The following is a 21,569-nucleotide window of genomic DNA, read 5'->3' on the forward strand; positions in this document are numbered from 1 at the left end:
CATGAGCAAGAAAGATACTGCAGTCTCCGTTCTAGTTTATGTCCCATCACAGTCTTTTCTCAAAGGGCTTCCTAAGGTCATTTTCGGGTATACGCTTCTATGACCACAAAGAGTGTTTTTGCCAAGTCTGGTTCGGTTTGGCCTTTATCCACGTCCTGGATTCCACGCAGGCTCTGAAAAGCCCTGAGAAATAAAAGATTAACCAGGTCCAGTGGACCCTGTGGTTCCTCACCTCCAAGGGTCAGCCTCTCATGCCATCAACCCCAAACCGGTTCTCCGCTCTGCACCCAAATCACTGGCTCTGCCAGGACTGACGGATGAGAGCGCTCCAGAGACTGGTGGGTCTGCCCTTCAGTCCCTTCTGATTCTGTCCCTCCACTGGGTCAAGGGAGGGGACACCTGGATTGGGGGAGGGCGGGGATGTCCGTGGGAGCAGGGGTGGGGCTCCCGTGCCCTGGTGGTTGGCAGGGGGGGCTTGTTGGGGGTAAAAGAAAGCAGGGGAGAGGGGTCAGGAGGGGCAGCGGCGGAGGTCCGAGGGAAACGAGGCAGGGACCGGCATCACACCGGAGACGGCAGCAGGAAAAGGGACTAGAGGCCAGGACAGGGTTTCGGGTGAATCTGCAGCTCGCTGGGACTTCACGGGGCGACTGCAAGGAGTAGGCCATGGTGACCTCGGACCACAGTTCCCTTCCGGTTTGCAGAGATGGGCCCCAGGCTCGGTCGACTAAGGAATGTGTGGCTTTTCAGCCTCAAAGCTACGGAAAGGGCGGGATGGAGGAAGAATACCACCTGCCCTTTTGGGTCTCGTTCCCAGGTGACGGCCCGAAGCGCCTCATACCCCTTAACCGCCCTCTGCGCCTGCGCAGGTGTCTAGGGTGCGCACTCTACCCAGAGGCGCGCTTTGCGCGAGTCTTTCACTCACTGGGCTGCCTTCAACACCCACTGCGCTTGCGCATCCGCTTCGGGGCCGCTAAGGTGCCAAGCGCATCTACCACGTCCACTGCGCATGCGCTTCCCCAACATTTCTGGGGTCCTGCAGCAAAGACTCCGTCACCCTCGGTTCTGCGCACCTGAGCGTCGGGTCGGGCGGCGACGGCAGCGGCAGTTCTGAATCGCAAACCCGGTGTCATAGCGAATGCTAGAGAAGTGTGTGCTTGCTCAATGCCGTCCTGCAATCCGGAAAGTTCTGAATTCCGAACCACGCCCTGACCCAGTGTTTCTGACGAGGGATTGCAAACCAGCGTGAATGTACCGGCGCAGCCACTCTAGAAGGTTTAGCGGAAGTGTCCGTGTGTAAAAGTAGCTGGTGCTTGTTTGTCCAGTGGAATTAGGTGCTGGGCTCTGGGGAACATAAGCTGGAGGTCACGTGCAGGAATGGCCAGGAGGCCAGTGCAGCGGTGCATGGGGTCACCTGTCTGCAGGAACTGTGGCTGGGCCGCATCCCACGTGAGCAGCCCTCGTGCTGCCCACATTGTTCTGGAGTCCTCCGGTAGGTCGGACATGCCCGCAGAGACAGCAGCCCTTGGGCACTGCAGTCCTGGTCGCCTCACTCCCTCTCGCGACTGTTTCCCACCCTCGCCACATCCCCAACCTTCATTTCCTCCTCCACGCTCCCTCTGAGCCCTGTCCTGATGTTCTGCTTCACAGAGAAATGGGGGCAGCCAGAAGAGACCATCCACGCCACCCACTACCAATCTTTAGGCGCACCTTCATGCAGCCCACGTGAAGCTTCAACGTGACTCCAGTGAGACGGAGTCCTGGGCCCTCGCCTGGCTCCCTCTTCTGGCTTCCAGAAGGAAGTTATTTAGGCCTCAGGGAACTGTGGGCAGGTCCTCTGATAGATCTGTCTCTAGACCTGTGGCAAGATCTTTGACAAGATCCTGCACCCCAGAGCCCCTTCCTCAGCCTCCTCGTTGTCAGCATGGTAGCTCACCAAATGGAGAAAGCACATCGGTTTTTTGCCCAGCTGGGTCTGCTCCCTAGCACTGTTCCTAGCTGGGACAGGCACTGGGTGTTTGATAAAATGAATAAATAGTCATCAGGTTCTGGAAGTTCTTTGGGAAATCTTTAGCCAAACATCCTTCCGCCATGAAACTGGTATGAGAGTACTTAAAAAGTCATACATTTGACTTGTAGGATTTCAGATTTGCAGGGTGATCTGCTAGAACAAGACAGGCAGTATGATTTACTAGGAAAAGATCAATGTTTTGATTTTTGTGTAGTCAACTACTTTGTGCATGCCTAGGAAAGTATCTGAGAGGAGCAGTTCAATGCTGTGCCTTTGGGTCAGTGGAGAACTTTCAGCATATACTAAACTTTCGAGCATTTTAATAAGCATGTAGTTTTTTGTCATTAAAAACTAGAAGAGAGGGACGTGTGAGTGGCTCAGTTGGTTGAGCCGCTGCCTTCAGCTTAGGTCATGATCCCAGAGTCCTGAGATCGAGTCCCCAGTTGGGATCCTTGCTCAGCAGGGAGCCTGCTTCTCCCTCTGCTTGTGCTCTTTCATACATACACAAAAAATAAATAAATAAAGTCTTTTAAAAAGAAATTTGAGCATCCCTAAAAAATATACTGACCTAAGGGGACAGGACCTTAGCATTGAGCTCCCATGGCTGGGTGCTCTGGAGCGTTCTTTCTCCATCTTCAAGGGTGTTGCATGGGGATGAAAACTGTCCTCTGTTGTACCAAGTATGTGTGGCGCATGTGTACCTTGGCTGCCTATCCCCCCACCCTGGAGGTAGGCATGATCATCTCCAGGTCCAGTAAAGAAGTGACTCAGAGAGGACAAAGGAGGAGGGGCAGAGTTGGCAGCGGGACCCAAGCATGGCCACCAGTTGTGGCTACTCTCATATGCCCCACAAGTCCCCACACATACAGATCCATGTGGCCCTTCTGTTAGCCTTACTATGAAACAGGCTGGCAAGTGAGAGAAGGAGGCGCAGCCTCTCTGTTGGAGAATATTTTGCTGGGGCCAGCCACTGGGGCTGGGGAGCTCTAGTCCTGCTAGGGGCAGAGCCTCACTCTCCTGGGGCCCCAGCCCAGAGCATTGTGCCCCAGAACAACAGCAGGCAGGCCTGCCCAGGGACAGCCTGGCACAGAGGGCCACAGACCTGTTGTCTATTTTGGGAAGATGCTGATGGAGGAGAGGGTGGAGGGTGAGGGGGCAGTGGGGCCTGGGACTCGAGAGCAGAGACTGGGGTTCCTCTGCTACCCACCAGCCATGTGACCTAGGTAACCCCTCCTCTCCTTGCCTCAGTTGGCTTATCTACAAAGTGGAAACATCACTGCATAGTTCAACTAGATTGCAGTGCTGTGATTGGCAGGTTGCAGCCCTGGGAGGGAGGTGGAGGCTATTAAAGGTCACTCTGTGTCCTCCCTTCTCTCCTCAGATTCAGGGCAGGGTCCTGCTCCTGACCACCTGTGCGGCTGGCATTGGTGGTACTTTTCAGTTTGGCTACAACCTCTCCATCATCAATGCCCCGACTTTGGTATGTATTTTCTGTGCCTGCCATCCCCATCCCAGTAGGTGTGGGGGAAGGCTAACAGTTGCCTGCTGTGGGGTTCAGGCCGGCATCCACTTTGTGGTACCCACCCCCCATGCATCCACCTTCACTGAGATGGCCCACAGATGCAGGTTCAAACCCAGCTCTACATCCTCCCTTGAACCTGGATGTCCTCCTGGGTCCCTGATATCAGTGGATAATTCTACTGTCTGCCTAGCGGGGGAACCAGCCTTGACTCTGCCCCTTGCCCCCAAATACCGAGTCCTTCCTAACTACCTCTGGCTAGCCGTTTCTCCCTGTGTCTCTGCCATGACTCCAGTTCAGGCCCTGTCTCTCCTTCCTGGACCCCTGGCTTTGCCTCTTCACTGGCCTTGAAAGTTTGACCAAGGCACTCCCCTGCCCAGAAACATTCTGTGGCTCCCCGATGCCTATAGGAGTAAGAACAGTCTCATCCGCCTGAAATTCAAAGCCTCCTTAGATCAGAACCTGTCTACCTGACCCCCGCCTTCATTCCCTGAACCCCACTAGCAAAGCAATTTAAATGCAGCTCCCCAAATGCACACAGCTCTCTCTCTAAGCATCTTTGCTTAGGAAGCCCTCTCTGCTGCCCCTGCAGAAGCCCCTCAAGGACCACCCAAACACCATCACCATCCTGAAACCTTCTTGCGACAGCAGCCCCCCAACCCCAGGTGGAAGTTGCCCCTCCCTCCCCAGCCCTTCGAGCGGGCTGTCCCCACTGAGGTTGTGTGCCGGTTGTGTGGGACACTGCTCTCAGTGTCTGAGTCGTCCTTGTGCCCCCAGCACATGGTGTTGACCTGGCCCAAGGGACTTTCTTGGCCTCAGAGACTCCTAATCCACCAAATGGATTTCCAGCCAAGGGCGGGAGAGGCTGGACCTGATTCCCAGCTCTCCTAGATGGTCCTTCCCCGGGAGGGACCTGGGAGGCACCAGGCTGACACCCATTACCCTGAGCCGGCCTGACCCGAGGGGAGCTGGTCCAACCCCTCAACCCGCTGCCCTCCCCACATCCTCCCTCACATCCTGCTGGGAGGCCTGAGACCAGTCAGACCCTGAAATGTGTCCGGGACTTGCCCAAGTGCAGTCATTCCTCACCCTGTGGCCTCTGTTCACTTAGCTAGAACTGCAGCTCTGGGGGTGGAGGATTGGGTTGTCCTGACCACCCTCTGCAGCCCTGACCTGTGGCTAAAGCCATGAGCAAGTCCTTTCACCAATCTGGTCCTAATTCTGAGTGTAAACAGCGAGCAGAGTGACGTGTATCTAACAGAATACCTCTAAGGGCCGTCAAAATCGGGGTCCCAGGGAAGCAGATGGTACAGTCCAGATAAGTCAGGTAGGTTTAGATGCCACAAGGGACAATTTACAGATTGAGTGTGGCAGAGAGCACACAAGACCAGGGAGAGCTCACTGACGCCAGAGTCATTACCACACCTGCCCCCAAAGGGACACGTGGAAGGAGCAGTAACCGAAACCAGAAGGAAAGAGACGTGTGGCATAGGACCCCTTGAGAGGAGTGGTGATGTTTGATTGAGTGTCACAGCTGGCCTGAGGGGACCCCCCCCAGCCAGAGATGACCTGGATGCCGGCACCCCTCCGCTCTCTCTCATGTCCTACTGGTGCTCACCATTGGCCAAGTCCCACAGAAAGCCAGTCAGCTAGGGGCCCACTGATGCAAGCCCTGAGGTTGGGTTCTTGGGCTGAAAGCCAAGGCCCCAGGGGGTGATCGTGGACTCTGTGGGGCAGACAGAGACTGGCCAGCACTAGGCTCCCGGAGACATATGTGAAGGAGACCTGCCTGGTGTACTCACAGAGTAGGAGTTCAGGAGACTCTGTCCCTGCCCCCACAGCCAGGGAGCAATATGGCTGGAGGAAGCCTGGGTGCCTGCTCTGGAGAGGCAGAGACCTGTCGGGGAGAAGACCTAGCCTGTTGGGCCTGTTCCTGGGAGGCTAACTGGCATCTCTGTCCAAAGTCCATTCAGGAATTCATCAACGAGACATGGTGGCTGCGGACCGGCCAGCCACTGCCCAACCACCTGGTTCTGTTTGTGTGGTCCCTCATTGTGTCTCTGTACCCCCTGGGGGGCCTCTTTGGAGCCTTGCTTACTGGGCCCCTGGCTGTCCTGCTGGGAAGGTAAGTACTTTCTGTGTGTACCCTTGATAAGGGGATGCCCTAGTCTGTAGGCTGAGGAATGTGGGAGAAGGAACAGCCCCTAGGGGCCCAGGCCCGCTCAACTGCCCCAGCCTCCTACCCTGCCAGAAGTTTCATCACAGAGTCACATTTCCAAGCCGATTTGGTAGAGGGAGGAGCCTTGTGCTCTGAGGGAGGGAGGATTCCTGGCATCTAGTTCCATGTCTGCTGGTAAATTTGGGCTCTTCCTGCAAAAAAGAAGGAATTAGCTCTGACCCCTGGGGTGCCTTGGGAGAAGGGCAGCGGAATGGTCAAGCAGGCAGAGTGGTCAAGTAGGCATGCCGACATGAGTAACTTGCTCATGCAAACCTTTGGAGCCCACGTGGGGCATCACTGAAATAGTGACTAAGTGCTACTAGGCACACCCTACCTTAGCGAAGGATTGTCCTATGGGACACAGTGTGTGATCCCAGAGTCTGGTGTAGGCACTACTGACAAGTCCAAGGTTATTTCTAATTAAGAGGATGATAATTCACTGAAGGAGAGTGGCTTTGCTCCAAAATTCTAGGTCTTGCCTTGTGACTCTCCTTTTAGACACCCGCCACAGTCACTTGGAGCACTGTAGGCTCTCTTAGGTCTAAAGGGGCGAGTGGCAGAGCGCTTCGCACTTCGCGTGGACCCACTGGAGAACACTGTCCATGTACTGTCCGTGTTTGAGCTCCCCTCGAAGCCGCCACGTTTTCAAATCACCTGGTTTGTGTGTGAGAGCATGACACCCAGGGTGGTCCGTGCTCTCTCTCCAAAATGGGAACGAGCTCTCTGAGAGTTGATCATCCTTCTTAGAGGGAGGGCCGTGATTTCTCATGCCCTTTGGAGGAAATAGGCTGATGGGCGTTAGTCCAGGGAGCCTCGGGAACTTCCCTGATGCGGCGGCTTGAAACGTCTGGTCTTTGCCAAGCTTCAGCACGGTTAAGCCGCTGACATTTCTAGTGGCCACTCCCCGGGCTGCAGACTGTCCCACTGAACTAGCCATGGGCCACCCTTCCATCCTGAAAGTTCTGAAAAATGGACGGTACTTGGCTTTCCAGGTGTCTCTTCCCTTACTCTGAAAGTCCCAGCTCTTCTTCTCTATGGTTTGATTGAGTCGGAGAAATCAGATGTCAGGCCCCTCATCTTACAGAAGAGTGGGAAAGCGATGCTTCATCTGAAAATACTGTCATTTCAAGCCGTGGTGTAGGCAGAGAGGACAGTCACTTGGAGTATGTCAGGAGAGGGAGGGATGTGGGAGTATGCCCTTCAAGGCACACCACATGCGGGCATTTCTGTCTGTGTAGCTTAGACTCTTTTTTTTTTTTTTTAAGATTTTATTTATTAATTTGACAGACACAGCAAGAGAGAGAGAGAGAGAACACAAGCAGGGGGAGTGGGAGAAGGGGAAGCAGGCTTCCTGCTGAGCAGGGAGACCAATGTGGGGCTGGATCCCAGGACTCTGGGATCATGACCTGACCCAAAGGCAGAGGCTTAACGACTGAGCCACCAGGCACCCCTAACTTAGACTTCTTGATGCAGGTCATACATGCGCACACACAGGTCTGATTGGGGCCAGCTGGAGCTGCAAAGAAGGGTCCCTGGGAAGAGTCCCCCCTCCCCCAGACTGAACCTGAGCCTCTCTTGCTTGCATTCTACTTCCCCTCAGGAAGAAGTCCCTCCTAGTGAATAACGTCTTTGTGGTGGCCGCGGCCACCTTGTTTGGCTTCAGCCGCCGAGCAGGCTCCTTTGAGATGATCGTGCTGGGCAGGCTGCTCATGGGAATCAGTGCAGGTATTCGGGGCGGGGGTGGGGGGTAGCCCATCCTGCCTCCCTATTCCTACTCAGTCATGTAGCCCATTTATTCGTTTGTGTTCTCTTGATTAATTTCATCCATTCTTGCATTCTCTTTCTTCACACTTTTCTTTCACGCCCACCTCTCCTTTTGCAAAATGATTATTTTGCAAGATGGTTTATCTCAAAAGGCTCATATAACCGAACCCTTAAAGTGGACATCGAAAGTTGGAAAAGTTGTACAGGGCTGTGAATAAGAACATCCCCAAGCCTGTGCTAATAGAGGCCCCATATTTGAGCCACACTATAATCCAGGAGCTTCCTGGCAAGCTAAGGTACAAAGATATCAGGATGAGTTCTCAGATTGTCCCTGTGGAGGCAAAGTAGCCTGTTAGGGGCTCCTCAGTTTCTGGGGCTTGTCATGTGTAGAAGCATATTTACCTGGGCTTTTTTTTTTTCCCCCAAAGACTTTATTTGACAGAGAGAGAGACACAGCGAGAGAGGGAACACAAGCAGGGGCAGCGGGAGAGGGGGAAGCAGGCTTCCCGATGAGCAGGGAGCCCAGTGCCAAACTCGATCCCAGGACCCCAGGATCATGATCTGAGCCAAAGGCAGACACTTAACCCACTAAGCCACCCTAGCGCCCTACCTGGGTTTTTAGAGACACCCATCAGCAAATCCCCTCTTGACTTACTACTGTTTACACAGCCAGGGGTCTCTGTATTAGTTATCTATTCCTGGGAAAGAAAGTACTCTGAAACTCCATGGCTATGCACACGTCTAGGCTTGAGCATGAATGTCCAGCCCATGTACCTGGGGGAAAGTGCTCCCAAGGAACTTCGAGGAGCCGTGGCCATGACCCCAGCCATCTTCACTGCCCTGGGGATCTTGATAGGTCAGGTGGTTGGACTCAGGTAAGCACTCTAGTTCCCTGTGCCCTGAGTGGTTTGAGGGATGCCAGAAAAAGCCCTCGCCTAAATTTCTTTTCAATCCACTAAGTGTATTAAGGCATTGCTTCTTTAAATTAAGAAATCCTCTTTGTACTAAAATCCTGTCCACACCCATCTGGCCGATACACAAAACGGGTATTAGTCAAACCACCCCTCAGTGTGGTTTGGAAAGACTGGGCAGAGGAGTCACTATGGATAAGGTGGGGCCGTGGCCCTGCCTTATCCTGGGATCCTACCTAGGATGGGAGGGATCTTGGTGTCCAGACCCAGAGCTGGTTAGAAAGAAGCAAAGAGTAATACAGGTCCTCTGCCCTTGAGAGGGCAGACAGGCAGGGGACTGGGTAGGGGGAGGTGGGGGGGGGATTACGGGGCAAGTGTGCAGGGTCCTGGCAAGGAAGCACCTGGTCCCTCCTCTCTTCTGCCTCCCAAGGGAGCTCCTGGGTGACCCAGGGGCCTGGCCCCTGCTGCTGGCCAGCTGCCTGGTGCCTGGGCTGCTCCAGCTTGCCTCCCTCCCTCTGCTCCCCGAGAGCCCACGCTACCTACTCATTGACCGTGGAGACACCGAGGCCTGCCTGGCAGGTGAGTCCCCGACCTCAGGTCCCCAGACCACCCTTGACACAGGGACACATCTGTCCAGAGCATGTGAATCCCCATTTCTTGGGTTTATCAGGAAAAAACTGTCCTTCACTTTTGTGCCATCCACCCATCTCTTCAAAAGTCTTTTTTTTTTTTAAAGATATTATTTATTTATTTATTTGAGACAAAGAGAAATAGGGCATAAGTGGGGAGGAGGGGCAGAGGGAGAAGGAGAAGCAGGCTCCCCTGTGAGCAGCTAGTCCCATGTGGGGCTCGATCCCAGGACCCTGAGATCATGACCCGAGCTGAAGGCAGACGTTAACTGACAGAGCCCCCCAGATGCACATCTTAACTCTTTATCAGGGCACCTGGGTGGCTCAGTCAGTTAAGCATCTGCCTTCGGCTCAGGTCATGATCTCAGGGTCCTGGGATAGAGCCAGCCTCTGACTCTGCACTCAGCGGGGAGTCTACTCCCTCTCCCTCTGCTCCTCCCCGCCATGCTCGCTTTCTCTCTCAAATAAATAAAATCTCTTAAAAAAAAAAAAAAAAACCTTTTACCAAAGGGCTGTCCTAAGTGCCAAGACTGCAGGACAGAGCAGACCCCACTTCTGACATCCAGGAACAGCGTGACGGTGCCAAAGGAGAGCCCTTCCCCTCTACCGCATTTGCAGGACAAAACACTGTGTCACCTGGGTGCTGATGGACTGATTCATTAGCTACGGCCATGATAATGATGCCCCAAAACAATATCAAAAGTCTCTGGCTTAACATAATCCATTAGGGCGTCTTCTACTCATTTACTTGCTGGGCAGGCTGCATGACTGCTGATCTCAGCCAGCAGTCTTGGTGTCTGGGAATTGGCCGATGAGCCAGTCCAGGCTGGTCCAGACCGGAGCCCGTTCAGTTCTGCCATACACGCCTCTCTCCTCTCTCTTGGTACCAGTGGGCCTGCCTGGGAATGTTCTCTCTCTCTCTCTCTCTTTTTTTTTTTTTTTTAAGATTTCTTTATTTAATTAATTGACAGAGAGAGAGCTAGAGAGGTAACACAAGCAGGGGGGGGGTGGGAGAGGAGAAGCAGGCCTCCTGCTGAGCAGGGAGCCCGATGCGGGCTCCATCCCAGGACCCCGGATCATGACTTGAGCCACCCAGGCACCCCGGGAATGTTCTTATTACAGTGATGGCAGAGGACCAAGAAAGCAGATCTACTTGCACGAGTATTTTGCACATCTGTGCTCCCCATGCCCGTGAACAGCCCATCAGCTGTGTCCCTGAGTCCAAAGTCAAGGCATGGGGAGATCAATGGCCTCTCCTCTCACATGGCAAGGGATGTCCATTTAGAGAGAGCTGAGGACCAGCGCGCACTCATGCACCTTCCACAGCTATTACTGATGTCCTTCCCCTATGCGAAACATGCTCAGTGTCAGCCGGAACCCCTTGTCTCACCCAGTCATGGCATCTGTCTTGTAGTCCAGGATCTTAAGATCACATCAAGTCTCTGTGTGGCTTCTCTTGATCCAGAGACCTAGGAACTAACAACACAAGTCGTCTGCCTCTCTGAACTCAACACACAATGGTGAAAGTAGGACAGTATAACCAGAACTAACCCTCATTTCTTTCTTTTTTTTTTTTTTTTAAGATTTTATTTATTTATTTGACAGAGAAAGATCGCAAGTAGGCAGAGAGGCAGCCAGAGAGAGAGAGAGAAGCAGGCTCCACGCTGAGCAGAGCCCAGTGCAGGGCTTGATCCCACGACCCTGAGATCATGACCCAAGCCGAAGGCAGTGGCTTAAATCACCAAGCCACCCAGGTGCCCCTAACCCTCATTTCAAAGAGGAGGAGTCAAGCAGTCACCGGTCCTTAACGCTAAGGTGCCCCTTGGAAAATGCTGCCAAATCTCCCTGCTTTGCAGGTAGGGAATGTTCCATGATCAAGTTCTGGCTCTGTCCCCTGGGAGGGGCTTTGAGGCCATGGTGTCCCCTGGTTCTAGCTTCTGCCCTCTGAGATATCCATCCTTGACACCTTCTGAAGAGGGCATTGCGAATATACTCCTAGAAAGTTGAGGTACAGAAGTTTTTACATTTCCAGTTGTCTCGTTCCCTTTTCATCCGGTGTATGGAGCTCTTGTCAATATAATTCTTTGAGAAACGATGTGATTTTTCTATGTATTTGATTGATGTGCCCAAAAGCCATACCCAAAAGTCTTTTTGGGACATGCTTCCCTCTTGAGACTGAATGACTGGAATTTGGGGCATGGTAGGCTGCTGGGGATCAACACCCTTAAGTCCCTCAAATGCCCCTTTTCCTGCCAGGAGTGTCTATGAGGCACTGGCATTAAACCACACCCTTAATTTGATCATTACCCTGAGTTCATGGCTCACTGGCAGGGCTCTGCACTTGATCTTTTTTTTTTATTTTTAAAAGATTTTATTTATTTATTTAACAGAGAGAAAGAAATCACAAGTAGGCAGAGAGGCAGGCAGAGAGGGAGGGGAAGCAGATTCCCTGCTGAACAGAGAGCCTGATGCGGGGCTCAATCCCAGGACCCTGAGACCATGACCTGAGCCAAAGGCAGAGGCTTAACCCACTGAGCCATGCAGGAGTTCCTTTTTTTTTTCCTTTTCAAAGATTTTTTTTTTTCAAGTTTTGTTTATTTATTTATTTGACAGACAGAGATCACAAGCAGGCAGAGAGGCAGGCAGAGAGAGAGAGGAAAGGAGGCTCCCTGCCGAGCAGAGAGCCTGATATGGGACTCGATCCCAGGACTCTGGGATCATGACCCGAGCCGAAGGCAGAGGCTTTAACCCACTCAGCCACCCAGGCGCCCCTTCTTTACAAAGATTTCATTTATTCATTTGACAGAGAGAGACACAGCGAGAGAGGGAACACAAGCAGGGAATGTGGGAGAGGGAGAAGCAGGCTTCCCACAGAGGAGGGAGCTTGATGTGGGGCTCAATCCGAGGACCCTAGGATCATGACCTAAGCTGAAGACAGATGCCCAACGACTGAGCCACCCAGGCACCCCTGGATTTGATATTTGCTTTCAGGCTGTAACTTCATATGAAAGTCTTTTTTTTTTTTTTTTTTTTTTAAAGATTTTATTTATTTATCAGAGAGAGAGAGGGGGAGAGAGCGAGCACAGGCAGACAGAGTGGCAGGCAGAGGCAGAGGGAGAAGCAGGCTCCCTGCTGAGCAAGGAGCCCAATGTGGGACTTGATCCCAGGACACTGGGATCATGACCTGAGCCGAAGGCAGCTGCTTAACCAACTGAGCCACCCAGGCGTCCCCACATGAAAGTCTTTTTGCTAATTGGTGGGGCTAGAGATGTTTCTTTGTTTTGTTTTGTCTTTTAATTAAATCAACCTATTGAGTTCCAGAATAAGTTAAATTTAATTAAATCTTGTTCTCTCTGAAGGTCTTTTTGAGGTCATGTTTTTCTTTCTCTCTCTTTTTTTTAAGGTTTTATTGATTTATTTGATAGACAAAGAGAGAGCACCAGCAGGGGGTTTGGCGAGCAGAGGGAGAGAGAGAAGCTGGCTTCCTGATGAGCAAGAGAACCTGATGCGGGGCTCAATCCCAGGCTAGATCATGATCTGATCTAAAGGCAGACACTTAACTGGCTGAGCCTCCCAGGTGTCCCTCATGTTTTTCTTACAGTAAGCTTAGGATAATCAATGAAAAGCAATCAGTTCATGCTTTCACCACATAAGGATCTCTTCCCTAGAGCCCAGGAGTTCATGAGATCTGTTTTCCTTTTTCTGCAGTACTGCCCTTCCTACCCACCCAGGTGTCCATTTTTCCAGCCTCCTCTCCATCTCTGCCTGGTATTGGAATTGTACCATAGATTACAGGTCCTAGTATGGTAGCACCTGCACCTGTTAATTCATCAGTTTTCTGTTGCTGCCTAATAATCATACCTCAGTGGCAAGCCAAAGAAGCAATCCCTTAGTTGAAGCTTCTGAGTTCCCTGGGATTCGCTGATGTCTGCACCTGGCTGGTGGCTCTGCGGCTCTTGGTCTCTCGCACAGTCTGCTGGGCATTGGCTAATTTAGGAGGGTCCCAGCTGGGCCATCTCTGCTCTTCCTGGAACCGGTGGGCTAGCCCCGCCACACCTTCTTATGATGGTGGTAGAAGAGCAGGAGAAATGAGCAAGGTCTCTTAAGGCTTGGGCTGGAATTTGCATACCCTCCCTACAACCTCATTCTATTGGCCAGAGCGAGTCATATGACACAGCTCAGTGTCAAGGGGTAGAATAGGTACTTGCCCCTTTGGCTGGGGCCGCTGCAAAAATCACCTAGCAGAGGGCCTGGATGCAGGGGAGGATGGAGAACTGGGGACATTGGATAATGGCAATCTGCTGCAGTTGTGTCCAGTCTGATGTCTCTGCAGAACCCCAAGCTCCTAAAGCCTTTTTTGGTCCGTGATGCCCTGAAATGACAGGGAAAGGGGAAGATCATCCCCATATGATCAGGGGGCCGGGGGAGAGGATGAACGGAGTTGGGGGTGGGAGCTCACTATGGGGGACCAAAGAGGGACGGATGGGGCTCAGCGCCCTCTACCCCTGCCCCAGCCCTGCAGCGGCTGCGGGGCACTGCAGACGTGGTGGGGGAGCTGGAGGAGCTGGAGGAGGAGCGGGTCGCCTCCCAGGACCAGCGCACCCGGCGCCCGTGGGAGCTGTTCCAAGATCGCGGCCTGCGGAGGCAGGTGATGAGCCTCGTGGTGTTGGGCAGTGCCGTGGAGCTCTGCGGGAACGACTCGGTGAGGACCGTGCTTCATTCCCCTCTCCCTGGGACAGGAGGCTGCAGGCCACTAGAAGGCTGCAGACTGCAGGCCTCTGGCAGCCTGGCCCTCTGCTCTCTGTCTCCAGGTGTACGCATACGCCTCCTCAGTGTTCCAGGCGGCGGGGATCCCTGAGGAGAAGGTCCAGTATGCAGTCTTGGGGACTGGGAGCTGTGAGCTGCTTGCAGCCTGCCTCAGTGTGAGTTTGTCATGGGCTTGGGCTGACCCTCTACCAGCCTTTGGGGGTTGGTGGGGGGGGTGGGCAGTGACTGAAGTCCTCTACCTTGAGCTCTTTTCCACTCCAGGTCACTATGTTCAAATGGGGCGACTTAGCTAGCATTTATTGAACACCAACTGTTGACCGTGCACTTAACACACCATTTTGAGATGAGGAAACTGAATGAAGGGGAGGGGCCAAATTAATAATTAAAACATCAATAGGGGCGCCTGGATGCCTCAGCCACTTGAACTTCTGTCTTCGGATCTGATGGTAATTTCAGGGTCCTGGGGTTGAGCCCTGTATTGGGCTTCCTGCTCAGCGGGAAACCTGCTTCTCCCTCTCCCTCTGCCCCTCCCCACTGCTGCACTTGCTCTCTCACTTGCTCACTCACACTCTCTCTCTCAAAAATCTTAAAAAAGGCCTTAATCTCCTGAAGCAATCAACAGCTCCTAACAGTCCCCGCCCCCACCCCCATCTTCCCACTGCTCTCCCTTAAACCAGGGGAAGCATGCCTCCAGTGCAGGGGTCAGTGACCAGGCCTCCCTTCCTTTGCAGTGTGTGCTGATCGAGATGTCCGGCCGCCGCGTGCTGCTGATAGGCGGGTACTGCCTGATGACCTGCTGGGGAAGTATTTTCACCGTGGCCCTATGCCTGCAGGTAGCTGGTGTGGGATGGGGACGGAGCGGGCACGAGTGCTGTAACTTGGGGCAGCCTGATCTCCACCTCACTGCACCCCCTCTGCTCCTTTACTACAGAGCTCCTTCTCCTGGATGCCCTACCTGGCCATGTCCTGCATCTTTGCCTTCATCCTCAGCTTTGGCATTGGCCCCGGTGAGTGAGCCCAAGGAACACCGGGCTTTGGCATTGCAGAAGGAACTCAGTTGTCTGTGTTCATGACAGGTGGTTGTGAATGCTGTGTCACCTGCATGCCCCTCCCCCCAGCCTACCTGCGCTGAGGCTTCTGGGAGGGAATGGCCAGAGAAGAGGACAAGGGGGTCCCCACTCCCATGTCAGGGACAAGGTGGGGGGAAGGCTGGGCTGGGAGCTCTGGCTGGCAGCCCCCTGTCCCTGCTCCTCCTTCTAGCTGGAGTGACAGGGATCCTGGCCACGGAGCTGTTTGACCAGAAATCCAGGCCTGCTGCCTATATGGTTGGCGGCGCGCTCGTGTGGACCTTGCTCTTCTTGGTCGGGCTGGGGTTTCCCTTCATTAAGGTAGGCCTCCCCTGTCTCCCCCAAACACCGGGGCCCTGTCTTAGGTTTTACCTCTGTCAGCAGCAGAGTCCCTGCTGGAGGTCTCCATCCTCCACCAGGAGGCTGGTGGGGTTGGGACTCATCTGAACCAAGAGGGACGAATCTCTCAATACCACCTGTCATGAAGCCTTCCATCTGGCGGCTGAACTGGGCCACAGCAGGTCTCCGGGTCTCTCCACACCTACAGGAGGGCTTGTCCCACTTTCTCTATATGCCTTTCCTCGCCTTCTGTGTCTGTGGGGCCATCTATACTGGCTTCTTTCTCCCTGAGACCAAAGGCAAGACTTTCCTGGAGATCTCCGAGGAACTGCACAGACTCAACTTCCCCCGGCAGAGCCAGGGCCCCAAGAGGATGGGCCCAGAAGTCATCCTGTCCACAGAGCTGTAGCTCTGTTAGGTATGGTGGGGGCCCAGATTCAGCTGTTGCTGTCTCCTTTGCTTCCTGCCAAGGGTCCTGGCCCCCTGCATTCCCTAGTTCCTGTGTTCATTTGTCTAATGAGTGCTTTATTTTTTATTTTTAAAAGCTTATTTATTTATTTATTTGACACAGAGAGAGAAATCACAAGTAGGCAGAGAGGCAGGCAGAGAGAGGGGGGGAAGCAGACTCCTTGCTGAGCAGAGAGTCTGATGCGGGGCTCAATCCCAGGACCCTGGAATCATGACATGAGCAGAAGGTAGAGGCTTAACCCGCTGAGCCACGAAGGCATAAGCACCCATAACATGAGTGCTTACTAAACACCTACTGCTTGCAGCCATGGTGCTGAGTGCTTAGCAATCCATGGTGAGCCAAGAGAGGTGGCATCAGGACCTGCTGGTAAGCTCCCTGTCTAGAGGAAACCCAACAAAAAGAATCACAAACTCAGGGAAATGCAGTGACAGAAAATGCAGATTATAAAGTGCTTACAGGGGCACCTGAGTGGCTCAGTGGGTTAAAGCCTCTGCCTTTGGCTCAGGTTATGATCTCGGTGTCCTGGGATCGATCCCCATGTTGGGCTCTCTGCTCAACGGGGAGCCTGCTTCCCTTCCTCTCTGTCTGCCTCTCTACCTAGCTCTGATCTCTGTCTGTCAAATAAATAAATAAAATCTTAAAAAAAAAAATAGGGCACCTGGGTGGCTCAGTGGGTTAAGCCGCTGCCTTCAGCTCAGGTCATGATCTCAGGGTCCTGGGATCAAGTCCTGCATTGGGCTCTCTGCTTGGCAGGGAGCCTGCTTCCCTCTCTCTCTCTCTCTCTCTCTCTCTGCCTGCCTCTCCATCTACTTGTGATCTCTCTCTGTCAAATAAATAAATAAAATCCTTTAAATAAATAAATAAAAGTGTGTACAGACTAGGGAGCTTGACCTAGTTTGAGGAGGGCTGTTAGAAAAAAATTTTCTGGGGGTGCCTGGCTGTCTCCGTTGGTAGAACACGTGACTTTTATTCTCAGGGTTAAGTTTGAGACCCGTGTTGGGTGTAGAGATTACTTAAAAATAAAATCTTGGGGCACCTGTGTGGCTCAGCCAGGTAAGCATCCAACTCTTGATTTCAGCTCAGGTCATGATCTCAGGTTTGTGAGATCGAGCCTCATGTCAGACTCCACACTGGGCTTGGAGCCTGCTTGGGATTCTCTCTGCCTCCGCCCCTCCCCAACCTCACCTCTTTAAAAAAAAAAAAAAAAGGGCATACATTATAAAGCCACCACTACAATCAAAGTGGAATATTTGCATCACCCCAAAATCTTCCCCTTTGTCATCCATAGGCCCCCCACATGCAGACCAAGGCAACCAGTGACATGCCAACTGCCATGATAGGTCACATTTACTTTTTTTTTTTTTTTTAAGAGTTTGATGTCATTCCATACTATATGTATGCATTTGTGTCTGGCTTTGCTCCCAAAAGTTTCTGAGCTTCATGCATGTTGTCACATGTATTATATTATTCTTTTGTGTTGCTGAGCAGTATTTCACTGTATGATAATTTGTTTACCATTTCGCTGTTGATGGACATTTTGGGCTGTTTCTGAATCTCGGCCATCCCAAATAAAACTGCGATAAATATTCCTGTATAAGTTGTTGTATAGACAAATGTTTTCATTTCTTTTGGGTAAATAAATTGCTGAGTTTAATAGCAAATATATGTTTAGGGGAACCTGGCTGGCTCAGGTGGTAGAGTGTGTGACTCTTGATCTCTGGGTCATGAGTTCAAGCCCCACATTGAGAGTAGAGATTACTTGAAAAATAAAAGCTTTGGAATGCCCACAATAGCCAAACTATGGAAAGAACCCAGATGTCCATCAATGGAAGAATGGATAAAGAAGATGTGACATATATATATATATTCCATTATATATATATAATGGAATACTATGTAGCCATCAAAAGAAATGAAATCTTGCCATTTGTAACGATGTGGATGAAACTAGAGGGTATTATGCTGAGTGAAATAAGTCATTCAGAGAAAGACAATTTTCATATGATCTCCCTGATATGAAGAATTTGAGAGGCAGGGTGGAGTGTTGTGGGTAGGGAGGGAAAAAATGAAACAAGATAGAATTGGGAGGGAGACAAACCATAAGAGACACTTATCTCACAAAATAGAGGGTTTGGGGGATGGGGGTAGGAATGGGGTAGCTGGGTTATGGACATCAGGGAGGGTATGTGCTATGGTGAGTGCTGTGAAGTGTGTAAGCCTGATGATTCACAGAGCTGTACCCCTGGGGCAAATAATACATTATATGTTAATAATAAATTAAAAATATGCATATTAAATAAATAAATAATAAAAGCTTTGGGGTGTCTGGGTGACTCAGTCAGTTAAGCATCTGCCTTCAGCTCTGGTCATGATCCCAGGGTCCTGGGATTGAGCCCCATGTTGGGCTCCCTGCTTAGTGGGGAGCCTGCTTCTCCCTCTCCCGCCTATTCTGCCTGCTTGTGCACTCCCTGTTTCTCTCTGTCAAATAAGTAAAATCTTTAAAATAAAATAAAATAGAGGCACCTGGGTGGCTCAGTGGGTTTAAGCCTCTGCCTTCGGCTCGAGTCGTGATCCCAGGGTCCTGGGATCGAGTCCCGCATCGGGCTTTCTGCTCAGCGGAGAGCCTGCTTCCCCCTCTCTCTCTGCCTGCCTCTCTGCCTACTTGTGATCTCTGTCAAATGAATAAAATCTTAAAAAATAAAATAAAATAAAATAAAAGCTTTAAGGGCATACCTCTCTGGTCCCCTCCCTCTTTGGGAGCTTTGTATTCTATTGGTTAATAAGCTTTACTATCACTCAATAAACCTTGCTTTGCTACCCACCAAAAAAATGAATAAATGAATGGATGGGTGGATGGATGAATGAATGAATAAACAAAAGCTTTTAAAATAGTGAATGTATGTTTAGCTATAGAAGAAAAACAAAACTATATAAAAAACTTGTCCCAAATGATTATATACTGTTTCATTTTTTTATAAGATTTTATTTATTTATTTGAGGGAGGGGGGAGAGGGAGAGGGAGTGTCACAGGGAGAAGCAGACTTCCCACTGAGCAGGGAGCCAGACACGGGACTCTGGGACCATGACCCGAGCCAAAGGCAGATGCTCAACCGACTGAGCCATGCAGGCGCCCATGACTGCGCTGTTTTAAAAGCCCACTTGCAATGCACAAGAATTGTGGATGCCGTAGCTCTTCATCAGCACCTCGTATTGTCCATCTTTGCAATTTAGCTATGCTGCAGGCTATACGATGGTGTCTCATGGTGGTTTAATGCGGATATTTCCCTGACAACGAATCATCAAAACGCTCACCATGAGTATCTTCTCATGCGTGAAACACAGCCATTCACGTGTCTCTTCTGAAGAATCTTTTCAAATATTTCATCCACTATTTTATTCATTTGACAGACAAGAGATCACAAGTAGGCAGAGAGGCAGGCGGGGGGTGAGGTGGGATGGGGAGCAGGCTCCCCGCTGAGCAGAGAGTCTGATGCGGGGCTCTATCCCAGGACCCTGAGATCATGACCTGAGCCGAAGGCAGAGGCTTTAACCCACTGAGCCACCCAGGTACCCCTCGTCCACTACTTTTTAAAAAAAGAAGTTAAGGGGCGCCTGGGTGGCTCAGTGGGTTAAAGCCTCTGCTTTCGGCTCAGGTCATGATCCCAGGGTCCTGGGATCGAGCCCCACATCAGGCTCTCTGCTCAGCAGGGAGCCTGCTTCCACTTCTCTCTCTGCCTGCCTCTCTGCCTACTTGTGATCTCTGTCTGTCAAATAAATAAATAAAATATTTAAAAAAAAAATAAAAAAAAAAAAAAAGAAGTTAAGGGGTGCCTGGGTGGCTCAGCGGGTTAAAATCTTTAAAACAACAACAACAGGGCGCCTGGGTGGCTCAGTGGGTTAAGCCGCTGCCTTCGGCTCAGGTCATGATCTCAGGGTCCTGGGATCGAGTCCCGCATCGGGCTCTCTGCTCAGCAGGGAGCCTGCTTCCTCCTCTCTCTCTCTCTGCCTGCCTCTCTGCCTACTTGTAATCTCTGTCAAATAAATAAATAAATCTTTAAAAAAAAAAAAAAACAACAACAACAAAAACATTTGAGGGGTGGAGGGGCAAAGAGTATCTCAAGCAGACTCTGAACTGAGTATGGAGCCCAATGCAGGGCTTGATACCATGACTCCAAGATTACAACCCGAGCCACAACCAGGAGCCAGATGCTTAACTGACTGAGCCACCCAGGCAGCCCAAATTTTAACATTTTTTTAAAGATTTTATTTATTTATTTGACAGAGATCAGAGGTAGGCAGAGAGGCAGGCAGAGAGCCTGATGCGGGGCTCGATCCCAGGACCCTGGGAACATGACCTGAGCCAAAGGCAGAGGCTTTAACCTGCTGAGCCACCATCCCTCTAAAATCAATAAATCTTTAAAAATGTTTTGAAAAGTTGTTTTGTTTTTGTTTTGTTTTTTTTTCAGAGCGGTTTTCATTTCACTGCAAAACTGAGAAGAAAATACAGAGATTTCCCATATGCCTCCTCCCTCCTCACAGGCAGGGATGATTCCTTTATTGTCGGGGACCGCCTCCGGCTGGGAAAGTCCCTGCCATTACAAGAAGGCGCTTGGCTCACTGCCAGCAAAATACGCTGCACGTAAACAACGAACTTTCTGGTGAAGCCCGCCTAAAGGAGGACATAGTCATTGGCTGTTTCAAATTTAATCAGCATAGTAACAGGACTCTCATTGGTTCTCCCCATTGCTTGGCCCCTTATTGGTCACCCTGCTGCATATAAGCTAAGGAAGTTGACGATAAACGGAAGAAACATTAACACCATACCAGGCTGATTGTCCTTCTTGCGGGTCGAGGGCGACACTTCATCACCAAAATCCCCCACCAGCGAGGTCCCCGTGTTACTATCCATGAGCCTACGTGGATACATTAACACCCAAAGGCCATGTTGCACATTCTCTGGGTTGGACAGATGTGACGTGTGCACCACCACCGTGATATACAGAATATTTCCACTGGCCTGAAAATCCTCTCTGCTCTACAAATCACCCTCCCTTACTATTGATCCTTGGCAGCTACTGAGTTTTTGCTGTCTTCATCATTTTACATTTTGTATAACGTCCTATAGTTGGAATCAGACAGCACGTAGCCTTTTCCGATTGGCTTCTTCCCCTTAGTAATACGCATTTAAGGTTCCTCCATGTCTTTGCACAGCTCGCTAGTCCTTTTTTTTTTTTTTGGTGCTGAATAATATTCCATCATCCGGGCAAAGCACAGTTTATTTTACCCACTCACTCAGTGAAGGACATCTTGATGTCAAATTTGGTCACTAATTTTACATTTGCGACAGTGTATTTCTCTTTTGTTATCCACATTCTGGCAATAAGGAATAAAGTTGCTCTACACATCTACGTGCACATTTTTGTGTCAACATGCTTTTTCGACTCCTTTGGGTAAATATTGAGGAGTGAGATTTCTGGGTCATAGGGTAAGAGGTTGCTTTGTTTTCTAAGAAACTGCCAAACTGTCTTTCAAAGTGGATATAGCATTTTAGGTTCCCAGTGGCAATGAACAAGACTTTCTGTTGCCATGAACTTACTTTTTTTAAAGTGAGTTTTTTTAAGTTTTGACAGAGATCACAAGGAGGCAGAGAGGCAGGCAGAGAGAGAGGGGAAAGCAGGCTCACCGCTGAGCAGAGAGCCCAATGAGGGGCTCGATCCCAGGACCCTGAGATCATGACCTGAGTCAAAGGCAGATGCTTCACTGACTGAGCCACCCAGGCGCCCCTCTTCATATGTTTAGGAGTGTATCTGTCAGGATACAGGAGTGTATCTGTTACTGTCTTTAGCTCATTTTTAAAATCAAGCTGTTCATGGGGTGC

At 51.1% G+C, this 21,569-nt stretch overlaps 1 protein-coding gene across 5 annotated transcripts; it reads left to right on the top strand.

Annotated features, from left to right (window-relative positions):
- The first annotated feature begins 250 nt into the window (after positions 1–250).
- Positions 251–20,488, top strand: SLC2A11 (solute carrier family 2 member 11). Of its 5 annotated transcripts, none has more exons than XM_059140785.1 (13): positions 251–338; positions 3,390–3,488; positions 5,492–5,652; positions 7,346–7,470; positions 8,255–8,384; positions 8,851–8,999; positions 13,564–13,751; positions 13,861–13,971; positions 14,548–14,649; positions 14,748–14,823; positions 15,077–15,204; positions 15,431–15,640; positions 20,158–20,289. In XM_059140785.1, the coding sequence occupies exons 1-12, from the start codon at positions 318–320 to the stop codon at positions 15,629–15,631; spliced, it is 1,491 nt and encodes a 496-aa protein (XP_058996768.1). In that variant the 5' UTR covers positions 251–317; the 3' UTR covers positions 15,632–15,640; positions 20,158–20,289. The 5 variants fall into 5 exon arrangements, with proteins under 5 accessions (XP_058996768.1, XP_058996767.1, XP_058996770.1 ...); XM_059140784.1 differs by lacking the exon at positions 20,158–20,289 and adding an exon at positions 19,974–20,125; XM_059140787.1 differs by lacking the exon at positions 20,158–20,289 and adding an exon at positions 19,974–20,125 and having other exon boundaries at positions 15,515–15,640.
- The last annotated feature ends 1,081 nt before the right edge of the window (positions 20,489–21,569 follow it).

The sequence above is a fragment of the Mustela lutreola genome, chromosome 11 (genome assembly GCF_030435805.1).
Source record: "Mustela lutreola isolate mMusLut2 chromosome 11, mMusLut2.pri, whole genome shotgun sequence".
Lineage (NCBI taxonomy): Eukaryota > Metazoa > Chordata > Mammalia > Carnivora > Mustelidae > Mustela > Mustela lutreola.